At 46.4% G+C, this 13,957-nt stretch overlaps 1 protein-coding gene across 4 annotated transcripts in view; it reads left to right on the top strand.

The window, feature by feature from the left end:
* Positions 1-13,957, top strand: part of ERCC3 (excision repair cross-complementation group 3) — a 45,658-nt gene that overhangs the window by 23,573 nt on the left and 8,128 nt on the right. For 2 of the 4 annotated variants that reach the window (XM_005878527.2, XM_014549645.1), the window contains 3 exons: positions 2,702-2,904; positions 11,633-11,729; positions 12,791-12,908. In XM_005878527.2, coding sequence (XP_005878589.2) covers positions 2,702-2,904; positions 11,633-11,729; positions 12,791-12,908 — 418 coding nt within the window. Of the gene's footprint in view, positions 1-2,701; positions 2,905-7,774; positions 7,838-9,744; positions 10,014-11,632; positions 11,730-12,790; positions 12,909-13,957 lie in introns of those variants that run through there. The other 2 variants (XM_014549646.1, XM_014549647.1) reach the window with 2 other exon arrangements.

Below are 13,957 nucleotides of genomic sequence, written 5' to 3'. Positions count from 1 at the left end.
TTGCCTCTTGCAGAGGGAGGTGACTGGTGGCAGAGGGGTGGGGCCGGCGAGCGGGCAGCGCCAGGCCCCGCCAGTTGCCACACAGATTGGCCCTGATCGCTGGCCAGGCCTAGGGACCCTGCCCATGCACGAATTTCATGTATTGGGCCTCTAGTTCTATAACGAATACCTGCACAGGTAAATGATAAAAGTACATCTTCAAAAATGTCTTCTCAGAAGGAACAAGAACAAGAATTCTTCCTGGCACCTAAAAATGACTTCCTCAGTGGCTAGAATAGGGTGGCCTTTGTCATGAAAGGGTGGAAAGGGGGCTGTTGGGTAAGAGAGAGTGTGAGGACCGTGTGCAGGTAGACTTGCTCTGTTGAAAGCTTCCTTATCTCTAGTTATGCTTTGTAATCACCACCCGTCTTATGAGACAGAGTTGCCAGAACCTTGGGGACCCTGTCCCTCTCCAGTTGCATCTCCCCTTCGAGGTGCATCTGCCAGAGCAGTGGCCTACAAACTTGGATTACGTTACATCACAAACTAAACAGCAGGGGGCCGCTGTCTCAGGGCTATTTTACCACCTATGTATAATTTCCTGGACAGGGTTGTTTCGTTTTACCTTTTAAAACGTCTTTATCTAAAAGGTGAAACAGATTATATATTTCTGTGACTTGTCATTTGCTCTATTTTTATTCCTTGCAAATGCATTATTTTTTGATGAATGTAGCTGTAGTTCATCCCTTTGATTTGCTCTAGTATTCCATTATACAAATATACCACAATTGGACATGTAATGGAATATTACATAGCAGTAAAAAATAAATCTTCCAATGGTGACAGACGTTCGGGTCGGTAAGTTGTTTAAAGTTTTTAATAGCTTTATCAAGATGTTTGCATTCTGTGACATTGACCTGTTTTAAGTAAATACTGTTTGTTATTTATAACTTACTTGGTTTTAGTTAATGTATCCCCCAATCTAGTGTTAAAACATTTCTGTTATCCCCAGAGTTCCCTGGCGACCATTTGCAGTGAATCCTTGCTTGTACTCTCGCTCTAGGTAGCCACTGATTTGTTTTCTGTCTCTATAAATTATAGCTTATGACATTGCTGCAGATGTTTTTGTACCCATTTCCTGGGGCCCTCCTGCCAGAGTTTTTCTAAAGCGTTGTTCACGCTGTGGACTGTGACATCACTTTGTGGGTCATGGTCAGGATAGAATAGAATCTACCAGAATGCATATGTATTAAGGGTATATATTGTTTCATGAAATTGTGTTTGTGTGTGTGAATGTTTAGTTTGTGATGTAACGTAATCCAAGTTTGTAGGCCACTGCTCTGGCAGGTGCACCTCGAAGTAACACTGCTGGGTTGAAGGCTCCTTGAGGGTCACCTTCCTTGTCATGCTACAGCAGACTTTTCCAGAGTGAGTGTGCCAGTGAACACCCATCAGGGCGAGTGAGGGCGTGCCACATCTCCACTGCCCAATAGCTACTTGTTTTCTTTTAACTTTTGCTAACCTGGTAAGTGTGAAATGCATTCCTTTATGGTCTTAATTTGTGTTTTCTACTTTACTAATGACATTGAGTATCTTATCAGATAGTTATTAGCCCCTTATGTTTCATATTTTGTGAATTGCAGGATTTTAAACACTTTACTGTGAGAAAAGAATTGCTGTGGTTATAAAGAATGAGAACCTCTAATGGAGTCATAACAGGAGATGACTCAGAGGAAACCAGGAAACATTAACAGCAAAACTCACGGATTTGAGTGGCACACAGGGCTTGGCACCCAGCAGCGGCAGCTGAGCCCAGGGTGGCAGCATGCAGTGGCTTGTGGTGCTCATGGGGAAGTGCACTGGTCCTGGCCAGGAACTCAGTCTGTTAGTGTGGTCTGCGTGGCCTGTTCCAGTGCGGAGCTCCCAGGGAGTCATTTTTTATTTGTATGTAGCCTTGAGACCTTTGAAACTCACGGTACATCAGTCAGTGTATTTGCCTGAGCTTCCTTTAGCTTGTCAGCAGCCCAAGCCCAGGGCCTAGCACAGAAGAGGCCCTCAGGAGTCTTACTGTCATTCTTATTTGGGTGCTCAGATTGCTTTAGATGTGACTAATGAGACCACCTTCAAGCTGGCTTCTATGGCCACATGACATGTCCCCATCATTCTGTGAGCACTTCCTTGCTTTCTGGGCTAGCAATATATTCCTGACTCACCTGGTACTTATCCTGCTCTCGCCCTGGAATCGGCTATTTTCCACGGAGCTCTTTCAGTAGAGAATGTAATTTGCAAACCAAGTTCTGATTGTTGGATGCATTCATCGCTACTAGAGTATCATTGCTGGGCTCACTGAACAGGCAGAACTAGGAAATGTGTGTGCAGTTCTCTGTGTGGAGGTGGGTCCCAGTGAGAGGGACCCTCGCACCACTGGTGGACAGTCTGGTGCCCTTCGTGTGGAGCTGGTGTGGAAGTAATTCCCTGCATGTAGAGACACTGAAAGGTCTGGGGGCAGTGTTTAACATGTGGAGTGCCCGGCTCCACATCACTTATTGGGTCTGGTTTTGGGGTGTGTGTGTGTGTGTGTGTGTTTACAGTTATATTGAGATATAATTTACAAACCTTTGTGTGTTTTAAAGTTAATTCTACTAAATGAATGGTCTTCACAAGTTTCTAATTGTGTGATACTTAAACTTGCACACTAACCATGATTCTTATTGTATTATAGGTTTGGTGCCCGATGTCTCCTGAGTTTTACAGGGAGTATGTGGCAATCAAAACCAAGAAACGAATCTTGCTGTACACCATGAACCCCAACAAATTCAGAGCTTGCCAGTTTCTGATTAAGTTTCATGAAAGGAGGAATGACAAAATTATTGTCTTTGCTGATAATGTGTTTGCCCTGAAGGAATATGCCATTCGACTGAACAAGTAAGAATTGAAAAGTTGAAGTTGGCTCCTAAGCCAGTTACTTTCCCTTTGTGAGAGTGCAGAGGTGCCTGGTTTTTCTCGAAGCTTATAGGAACTTCTAGGATCCAAAGGTCTGGTTCTGTGGCTCCAGCCCCAGGAAACAGGGAAGACAGAGGAACAAGTGGTTGGAGTTAGAGGTTACAGTATAGAAAAGGGAGCTTGGTCACCCTGAGCCCAGGGAGCAGGGACTAGAGTAATGGTGCTTTGGACCTGGACTCCAAGGGTGGGCAGAGGTTGGCATTGGGAGTTTCAGACCAAGTGAGCACTGTGGGTTGTAATGAGGTCAGGCTATGGGCCAGGGACCAGGGAGGCAAGGCAGACTGGCTGGCATCCCTGGTATGGCCTCCCCTTGAGAAAGAGCTTCTTAGGACATACCAGAGTCCTCACCAGCCCACATGCCTGTGTTTAAAGCCTGGTTATTGTAAATTCCCTGCCAAGTAAGGAGGATGAGGACTGTGCTCCTGCTCCAGTGGGCCTCAAGGGCGTGTATGTGTAGCGGAAGGAAGGGCCCTTTCTGCAGGCAGGCCTCGTTCTTCCTGTGGGGTGGTAGGATGGAGGGCAGTGTCCATGCAGACCAGCTTCTCTTGAGCAAGCTGTGACTTAATCCTCACCCATGCAAGGAATTCAATTGCATTGTTCCCATTTTACAGATGGCAAAGCTGAGACAAAAAAAAAATTAACTTTCTTAAATTTCTAAAATTGTACCTTTAATTTTTTTAATTTTTAAAAAAATAAACCTTTTATTGTTGGTAGTATAAAGATTTTATTTTTTATCAGAGTAACATAGTAGTTAAGAAAAACCACAGTTCGTGTATCAGTCTTTCCACCCACAATTCTTGTTCCCCAAAGGCAGCCACCTTCTTTTTTTAATTGATTTATTTATTTGTAATTTTTAAAAATCTTTACTGTTGAGGGTATTACAGATGTCCCCCTTTTTTCCCCTCTACTGTCCCCCTCTACCCGGTTCCCACCCTGCCCCAGACCTTCACCACCCTATTGTCTGTGTCCATAGATAATGTCTATATGCATATAAGGTCTTTGACACAGACAATAGGGTGGTGAAGGCCTGGGATGAAGTGCAGGGGTGGGCTAGAAGGGGTCAATTGGGGGAAAAAAGTTGACATATGTAATACTTTCAACAATAAAGATTTAAATAAAAAACAAACAAACATACACACAAAATATCTTTGGTTAATCTCTTCCCACCTACTTTCCCCACTTCCCTTTGAGATTTGTCAGTCTGTTCCATGTTTCCATGCCTCTGATTCTATTTTATTTACCATTTTATTTTGTTCATCAGATTCCTTGTTCACTTATTTTGATTTTTAGATTCAATTATTGATAATATACATTGTAAAATGGCTATGTATTTATTGCCATTCTATTGTTCTTATTTTTTTAATCTTTTTTCTTCTTCTTCCTCTTCCTCTTCCTAAAGAATATCCTTCAACATTTCATGTAATACTGGTTTGGTGGTGATGAACTCCGTTAGCTTTTTCTTGCCTGTGAAGCTCTTTATCTGATCTGCAATTGTAAATGATAGCTTTGCTGGGTAGAGTTATCTTGGTTGTAGGACCTTGCTGTTCATCACTTTGAATATTTCTTGCCACTCCCTCTGGCCTGCAAAGTTCCTATTGAGAAATCAGCTGACAGTAGCTCCCTTGTAGGTAAGTGATTGCTTTTCTCTTGCTGATTTTGTCTTTAACCCTTGGCATTTTAATGATGATTTCTTGGTGTGGGCCTCTTTGGGTTCCTCTTGTTTGGGTCTTTCACCAGGTAAGGGAAGTTTTCTGTCATTATTTCTTTTCTTTTGTAAAAAAAAATATATTTTTATTGATTTCAGAGAGGAAGGGAGAGATAAGAAACATCAATGATAAGAAAGAATCATTGATCAGCTGTCTCCTGCATACCCCTACTGGGGATTGAGCCCTAAACCTAGGCATATGCTCTGACTCTGGGAACCACACCGCAACCTCCTGGTTCATAGGTCAACCCATAACCAATGAGCCGTGACAGCCGGGCTCTGTCATTATTTCTTCAAATAGGTTTTCAGTATTTTGCTCTCTCTCTTCTCCTTCTGGTACCCCATAATGCGAATGTTGGTATGCTTGAAGTTGTCCCAGAGGCTCCTTACACTCTCTTCATATTCTTTGATTTTTTTATTCTTTTTGCTCTTCTGATTGGGTGTTTTTTGCTTCCTCATAGTCTAAATCGTTGATTTAGTTGTTGGAATCCTCTACTCTACTGATGAATCCCTATAAATTATTCTTTAATTCAGTTAGTGTATGCTTAATTTCTGACTAGTCCTTTTTCATGTCTTTGACATTCTCACTAAGATCCTTGAAAGTCTCGCTAAGTCCCTTGAAGCTCTCATTAAGATCCTTGAGTAACCTTATAACCGTTGTTTTGAACTCTGTATCCAGTAGTTTGCTTGTATCCATATCTTTTCTTTTTTTTTTAATATATTTTATTGATTTTTTACAGAGAGGAAGGGAGAGGGATAGAGAGTTAGAAACATCGATGAGAGAGAAACATCGATCAGCTGCCTCCTGCACACCTCCTACTGGGGATGTGCTTGCAACCAAGGTACATGCCCTTGACCGGAATCGAACCTGGGACCTTTCAGTCTGCAGGCCAACGCTCTATCCACTGAGCCAAACCGGTTAGGGCTTGTTTCCATTTCTTTATTTGTAACATGTTTCTTTTTGTCTCCGCATTTTGGCTGTTTCCCTGTGTTTGTTTCTATGTATTAGATAGAACTGCTAGTCTCCTGGAATTAGTAGGGTGGCCTTGTGTAGTAGCTGTCCTGTAGGGCCCAGTGGCTCAGCCTCCCCAGTCACCTGAGCTGGGCACTCTAGGTGCGGCCCTGTGTGGGCTGTGTGCACAGTCTTGTAGTTGAGCCTTGGTTGCTGTTGGCATTACTGGGAGGAATTGACCTCCAGGCCAGTTGGCTGTGAGGACCAGCTGGGACTACAGAAGGAGAGCTGCTGTTCAGGAGACACCCCTATGGAGCAGGACTTGCTTCAGTGGGGCCTTGGTGCTTACTGAGTCTGCCCCTTGCATGTGTTGCTTGTGGATGTGTAGAGTTGTAACCTGCTGTGGTCTGAAGTTGTCCTCTGGGTGCACTGGCTGTGGGGCCTCCCAGGAGTTGCAAAGTCAGCCACTGCCTGGGGCCGCCTGACAGGAGCTACAGAGAGATCTGCAGATGGCTGCAACTTGTGTTAGGCTTGAAAGTGCCCAGGTGAGGCCCAGATGTGAAGCAAGGCAGGCTGGTGCTAGAGCTGGGTCTTGGGCTTTTTATTTATAGGTTTGGAGCACACTGACACCACCTGTTGTTTGTTTAAGAGATTTTAGGAAAGTCTGAAGCCTGAGCCAGAACAGGCCATATGGGAAAGCTGTTGCAAACAGCTTGGGTAGAGCTGCAAGTTGGAATGGGACGGGTTCTCGGGGAATTACCAGGACGGAGCAAACAGTGTGAGCCAGGCTGATGGAAACTCAGATATGGCTGCTAGTCAGCTCTGTGACAGGGGAGGTCCTACCTAGTACAGGAGCAATGACCCCTGAAAGCACTCCCCCCCTCCCCCTACTTCTATCTGAGAGGAGGCCACTCCTGAGTTCCTGCCCTGATGCCAGACAATCCAATTCCTCCTCTTATGAGTCTGGATTCCCCAAAGCCGGTGCCCATTGCTGGAGTTCAGAGGAAGTGGGGCCTTGTAAGTTCGTGTGCTGGCACTTTAAGAGAAACTGCCTGGAGCCCCAGCAGCCTCCGTGTCACTCAGCCACAATCCCCTATGGTTTTTACAGCCCAAAGTTAAGGGACTTTTACCAGCTCTGGAACCCTGGGCTGGGGGTCTGGTGTGGGGCTAGGACTCCTTGCTCCTCATGGAGGTCTCTGCAGTGGAGATATCCCTCCCGATTGAAAACATGCCACACCAGCCTGTTCTGCACCTCCGCCCCTCCTACCAGTCTCAGTGTGCCTTCTTTACTTTTCTAGTTGTAGGACTTCTGTTCAGCCAGATTTCAGGCGGTTCTGAACAATAGTAGTTGTGCATTTTAGTTGTGATTTTGACATGGTATGGAGACAGCGAGTACTGGAGGTTACCTATGCCGCCATCTTGGTTCTCCCAAAGGCGAGCCACCTTCAACTCTATTCTCCATATTTCTAAGTAATAATTTATATATTAATTTCTTGACTATTAACTATAGAGATTGCCTGTTAACTTCCTAATACTCGAGTTTAGGATTTAGCTCTTGCCTGTACTGCCCCCATCCTCCCAGTATGTTTGGTGTTAAGTTAGAATTCAGGGATTTTGACTGTATATGTATTGTTCTACATTATGTTTGTAAAAATAGTGTTTTATGGCCCAGCTGGTGTGGCTCAGTGGCTGAATGTCAACCCAGGAACCAAGAGGTCCCTGGTTCAATTCCTGGTCAGGGCGCAGGCCCGGGTTGTGGGCTCGATCCCCAATGGGGGATGTGCAGGTGGCAGCCAATCAGTGATGCTTCTCTCTCATCGATGTTTCTCTCTCTCTTCTCCCTTTCTCTCTCTTTAAAAATCAATTAAAAACAAACAAAAAGAACCAATAAGACTTAAAAAATATATTTTTTAAGATACTGGGGGGGTGAGGTAAGGACATATGCTGGGGGGTAGGGGAGGCCGGGGGAAGGTCAATGGGGGAGAAAAAGGATACATATGTACTACTATTTGTAATACTTTTAACAATAAAATAAAATTTTAAAAATAAAATAAATAAAACAGAGAGGAAGGAAGAGGAGAGAGAAATAGAAGCATCAAGATGAGAGAAATTTAGTTTTTTTTTTTTTTTAACAGACTTAATTGTTCCTCTTCAGACCCTTCCTGCAACCATGAACCCTTATCAGCGGGGTCAGACACGTCAGTACTTTTTAAATCTCTCTCCCTGGTGGGATGCCTACCAGCACGCCATCTCTCGGACTAGAACTGCTGCTCAGCAGAGTCCTGGGCTCCCTCTGACAGCATCCCGTCCTTCCCTGACCTCTTCCCTGTGTGGGAGCCCTCTTTTCTGTATCTCAAGTCTCCTCTTTCTTAGTCACTCATTTTGAAGGAGCACATCCTCCAGTAGATTCCGGAGGGAAGCAAGTTTTTTGGGACTTTTCTTGCAGATTATTTATTCAGCTTTACGCTTGACGAGTAGCTTGGCTGGGCCTCACAATGGTAAAGGCAGGCTCAGTTCTGCTGGGGCTTCCGTTGTGACTGCTGGGAAGCCTGGTGCCCTTCTGATCCCTCTCTGCACAGGGTCTGCTGTGTCATCTGCTTCCTCTCTCAGAAAGCTTCTAGAATCTTTTTGAGATTTCAAAACTGTATGGCTAGTGTGGTCATTTTCTTTTATTGTGATGGGCAGTTTTAACCCTTTCCTGGTTAATCCTCACCTGAGACACATTGATTGGTTGCCTCCCGCACACCCCCAACCGACCAGGCCTTTGACCGGGAATTGAACCTGTGAACCTTCAGTGCTTGGGGCTGATGCTCTAACCACTGAGCACTGGGCAGGGCCATTAGACCCTTTTAATAGGAAAACTCGTGTTTCAGTTTGAGAAATTTTTTTTCTTTGTTAACTCATCTTCTCTGTTTTTTTCTGTTCTGTCTTTCTTTGAATCCCTGTTGTAAGATGTTAGGTCTTGGAACAACTTCCCCAGTTTTCTTTTTTCTCCTATTTTTTCTCCCTTTGTCTGCCAGCCCTTCTATTGAAGCATTTGTGAGTTTGCAAGAACTCTTCCTTGCTGACTGTTCCTGTTTCATGCAGTGTCTTCTCTGGGCTGGTCGAGCTTTGACATTTCTTCTGTTCCTGCACTGTCTCTCTTCTCTTCAAGTTTCATTATTTTGATTGCTTCCCTCTGTCTGCAGAGCCTGTCTGACTTGGTGATCCTTGCCTGTGTTTTCTTGTTTAAGAGTCCGTCACTAGTTAGGCTGCTTCGTGTAGCCTCGGGGTGACTTCCTGGTCACCAAAGCAGCACTGCACGTTGAGTTGCCTTTACCTTTTCTATAACTTGCACGAAATCATCCACTCGTGACTGTCATTTGTACCATTCCTTCAAATAAAGTAATTTGGTACCAAAGAAAAAAAGGAGTCAGCCACTAAGAAGCGAATTGGCCTTCTGAATAGCTTAGCCAACCTGTGGACCCCACCATGCGTGATGGGCAGGAACCTGGTGACGCATGAAGAGATTGAGAAATGCCAGTATCTCCAGGTCTTTCTTGGGCAGGACAGCTTCTCCAGAGAGGAATCTTCGGGTCTCCTGGCTGCCAGCATGTGGGGGGAGAGGGAGAAAGGGATTCACTTGCAGTCTCACCTTTGCCCTCAGCTCTGCCTGAGGTCCCTAAGTACTATGCCTCTATGAACCTAGAAGTTAAAGCCTCCAGGTTTCTGCCAGATGCGAGGAGGCACACCTGGCTGCTGGGATTGGGGCCTCACCCTGCTCCTCATTCGATACTCGGCCAGCCCTTGTCTGCTGTCTGACCTCCGCCCCTTCCCAGGCCACTGGCGACTAGGTCTGGAACGCTTTATGTTCTGCACATAAGAGCTTGTTTGTACTGGCTTTCCCTCGTGCGGGTTTGGGCATCTGCTTCCTCTCTGTGTGTTGACTTCCACAATATTGTTCACTGTCTGTTCTGCTGTTACTTCTCCTGTTCTCTTTGCCCTTGTGGGTTTCTCTTTTTAATTCTGCATGGTGACAGTTTGAGAGGGGCAATAAAGCAATGCGTGTTTACTGTGTCCTATTTAACAGCTGTCTTCTCTCTCCCCTCCCCTCCCGCCATTTCAGTGCTCCATCTAGATTCTTCCTGGAGCCTTCTTCAAGGGCCCTGCCCTACACCTGCATTCAAACACACCTGAGGCTTGTCCTTTGGTTGTCATCTCCTGAGATCTGCCTGGTCAGGCACACGCATTTGCCCGGCACTGTCGAATCTGTGCCTGTCTGGCACCATGGAGGGCAGCAGGTCATGGCTCTCTGATGGATAATGGAAAGATAATTACAACTTTTACTTCTCTTTCTTGTGTACCTCTGGCCTTTAAGTATATGAAGTGCTTTTGCTTGTCTTGTTTTCTTTAAAACGATCCTGTGGGTCCTGGGCATGTGCTTAGGACTGAGGTGGGGTGGGGGTCTCCGAACTTCTGGCTCATCCAGCCTTAATTAGAAAGGCATAGGTGTCACTCAGGACTTTGCAGGAGAGACTGTGGGTTGTTTGGGATATGAGGTGGGAAGGACACCACTTTGGATTCTGACGGCTGGACCTGACTCCCAGCAGCTCCTCTTATTAGCTGTGCACCTTGGGGGTGCTGTGTGCCTCTCGGCCTCCTCGCTCTGTCACATGGGCTTCCTTACCAGCACCGCCTCAGGATTCTTGTGCCCAGCATCTACTCGGTGCTCGGCTTATGTGAGGGGCCCTTCTGCAGGTGGGTTACCCTTCTGTTTCATTTCCTGTGTGGGGAGTCTTTAGAAACGGGGCTCACCGTCATGTGAGTCGTTTCTTATGATGGGGGAGGAGAAAAAGAGCCATGTAAAACTTGGGTGTTGAGAAACAGGTGGTTCTGAAGAGGGGGTTTCCCAGCATGACACGCAGAGGAAAGAACAAGATTTGTGTGGTGCCCGAACACTCTATATGACAGGCTTGCAGTGTTTGAAGTGACCTGAGGCCATCAGCCCGGGTGTCCATCTGTCCCAGGCCCCACCCTGCTTCCCCACGGCAAGGGTTTTGCTCTCTCAGGTACACCCATTCCTAGTTAGTAGCACAGGGTTGGGAAGCGTGTGGAGGGTCAGAAATGCTGCTTTCTGAGCCTTCCATGTAATGGCCTGAGAGGTGGAGTGTTTACACTTGGGTTCAGCCTCGCCAGTCTCCTGCCCCTTCGTTCCTCGTGTGTAAATTGGGAACATGAAACTACCTTTCACAGCCTGAGGACTGTCGGCAGGGGTGGATGGATTTTTTTCAACATAGTATCTTGCTTGGTGTTTGGTGTGTGTGTGACCTGTGTATCGGTAGTTGTCCTTGTTATCACCACCATCACTGTTGTTACCCCGGGAAAGAAAGCCACAGAAACTAGGTCATTCCGTGAATGGCATTGCCAGGTGCCAAGAGGTGACGGATAACCAGCGAGGCCGTCAGATATGGTGGTGCTCTTTGGCCGAGAACTGGGAATTAAATAGATAGGTTTTGAACTTGGTGTAAAAGGAGGTCAGTAGAGAAAAGTCTGGAAGGGGCCCTTTGCTCCTTTCCCTTTCTACTCCTTTCTTGGAGGAGAATGCCTGTGTCATTAGGAAAAGAGTTGCTCCAAGCTTTGGTTTACAAATAGCGTTGTTTCATTTGCCACCCTCATTGAGCTTCATGAAATCCCGGGGGTTCTCTTTGTATAGACACCAAGCTTGGAGCTAGAGACCTAGTCCAAAAACAAAGAAAAAGGTAAAGGAGGGAATCCCAGGGAGAATGGTGACCTTGAACCTCAGCTCAGCGGTAAAGGGATGGCGTGTGTGTGTTTTGGAAGGGGTGGGGAAGGTGCATTGCCACTCATGTTTATGGGTCTCCTGCAGATATTCTTGGGTGGCAGGCCTCCTGGGAGAGAGCACCTTGCAGGAGCTCCTTTTCCCTCTCATGTGCTTTTAGGGTAATTGAGGAGTGATTCTATGGTCTTCCTAATACGGTCTTGTTCTTCTCTAGACCCTATATCTATGGTCCTACATCCCAGGGAGAAAGGATGCAGATTCTCCAGAATTTCAAGCACAACCCCAAAATCAACACCATCTTCATATCCAAGGTCTGTGTGGCATGCAGTGGTGGTGAGGCCCCAGCAGCCCCAAGGCCTGGGGACACTGGCTGATATCTGGGCAGTGAGTTGGTGTTTGTTGAAGGAACATCACGTGTCAGTTTTCCTTCCCATTGTCTGGGTAGTAGAAGAAGTAGATTTAGGGTTTTATGTATATGCATAATCTCTAAAGTCCTTTTGCTTGACTCAAAGTTTTTCCCATCTCTTTTTGGGATGCAGGAATTTTAAGTTGTATTTTCTTTATAAAAGGGGAAAGTTCATCACCTACTCGGGCAAAAGTAGGCATTTGGATGAGATTCTCTTTGTGGAGTTGGAGATGCTGCAGGCGTGGGTAGCCTTGGGCCTGGCTCCTGCTGTGCCGTGGTGGGTGCTGAGCTGTCGGCCTGGCTGGGGGATGGCTTTCATTTGCAATTAGAAGCTTGTGGCCCAACTGTTTGGAACAGTCATTCAGATGAGAATAGACCCAGAACCCCAAAGAAACGAGATTTACCCATAAAAGTGACCTTGGCTGGGTCTGTAAGTACCAAACTTTGATGGTGGTGGGGTGTGTGTGTGTGTGTGCATGTGGGGTGGGGATCTAGATGGTTGTAGCCCCCAAACTGACGCAGCTGCTCTGAATCAGAATCCAGCCCAGTGAGAACAGTGGCACCCATTAGGTCACCTCTCGGACACGTGCTGCTGGTCCCCGTGGCCTCCATTAAAGAGTGTGGATGGTTTGATGCAGACGTATTTCTGTAGCAAAAATAAGAGCCACTCACAGAAAGTCTCTGTTGACGGGCCCTCTTGTCTTGGGCTGTTGGCAGCCCACATGGAGTGTGGCTGAGAGGATGGTGGTGCCTGTGGGGCCCGATGGTCTCGGACGGCTCTCAGGAGCATGCGCACTGGGTTCAAGAGGCTGCTGCATCGGAAGGGCCCTGGCATAGGAAGAGGGTAGTGATCGCTTTTCTAAAGTATCTGCAGAGCTTGTTTAATTGTGAGGCCAGTTGGTTTTTTTCTCTTGTCGCCTCATATATGAAAACCTTCCCAGACACACAGCTGCTTCATTTCCATAGGTGGGTGACACATCATTTGATTTGCCAGAAGCCAATGTTCTCATTCAGATCTCATCTCACGGTGGTTCCCGGCGGCAGGAGGCCCAGAGGCTAGGGCGAGTGCTCCGAGCCAAAAAAGGTAAAGGTGGCCTTTCCCTTCTGCTCCGGGAGGTCCCTCCTGAGCCATCTCAGATGGGAGGGGGAGGGCTGAGCTGCTGTGCTTGTGTGATGGTGATCTGGTGCTCCTGGGCCAGGCATACTCTGAGGAAGGCAGTCCCAAAGCGAGGACCAAGGTGTCCTTGGCCCTTGTCATTTGCCAGGCATTGGGGCTGAGTATGTGGATGTTTTCCATGACGGCTGCCTGGAACTCACACAGATACCCTCTAAATTGAGCTCTTACCCACGTAGATAGTAAGAGGAGCTAGGTGGCAATGCTTAATGATGTAGACATAGAAGGGAGAAAGCAGAGCTCGACCACCTCTGCAAGTGTCAGAGCTGGAAGCTGTCCCCTGAACCTCAAGTTAGGAGTAACCACAGGTTACTGAGCAGCCACAGGTGGACACCTCCCTCACAACCTGTGAAATGGGAAGCACAGGGCGTGGGTGCTCTGCTTGTTAACTGTGGGCGTTAACAGGCCTTGGACTTCGGTTGCAGGCATGACAGGGACTAACATTGCTGCTCAGAGGTGGCACCCTTCTAGGACCAGGCTGTCCTAAGACAAGGACACGGGCCCTGTGCTCAAGGAATCCACATACTTAGGAGGCATCTGGACTGGTTGGATGTTTGAAAATGACAACATTAGTGGGCACATGGTGGAATCGTACTGTATTTGAATATGTTTAAGAAGCAACTAATTGATTGTGTTTAAAGTGGAGAACAGGGCAAGTTAGAAATAGCAAGCATGGACTTGAGCATAGGCCAACCGTGTGGCCTTGGACAAGTAAATTGTCCCTCTGAGCCTTGATTTTCCCTCTAAAGTAGGAGGGACAACCTATCTTGCAGGACTATTATGAGGAGTGAGATTTACATAACAGAATATAGTAGGCTGCTGGACAAATTATAGCTTTTATAGACTGACAAGCATAATCTGATTAGCATATATGAAAGTAATTCAGGACTTATTCCTTTTACCACCAAAAAAAAAGAAATGTGATTTGAAAACCCTTTGAATTTGAATTAGAATTTAAT

This window comes from Myotis brandtii, unplaced genomic scaffold, assembly GCF_000412655.1.
Source record: "Myotis brandtii unplaced genomic scaffold, ASM41265v1 scaffold563, whole genome shotgun sequence".
NCBI classification, from domain to species: domain Eukaryota; kingdom Metazoa; phylum Chordata; class Mammalia; order Chiroptera; family Vespertilionidae; genus Myotis; species Myotis brandtii.
The sequence above is the reverse complement of the archived record's forward strand: the minus strand, read 5'-3'. Positions and strand labels throughout refer to the sequence as shown.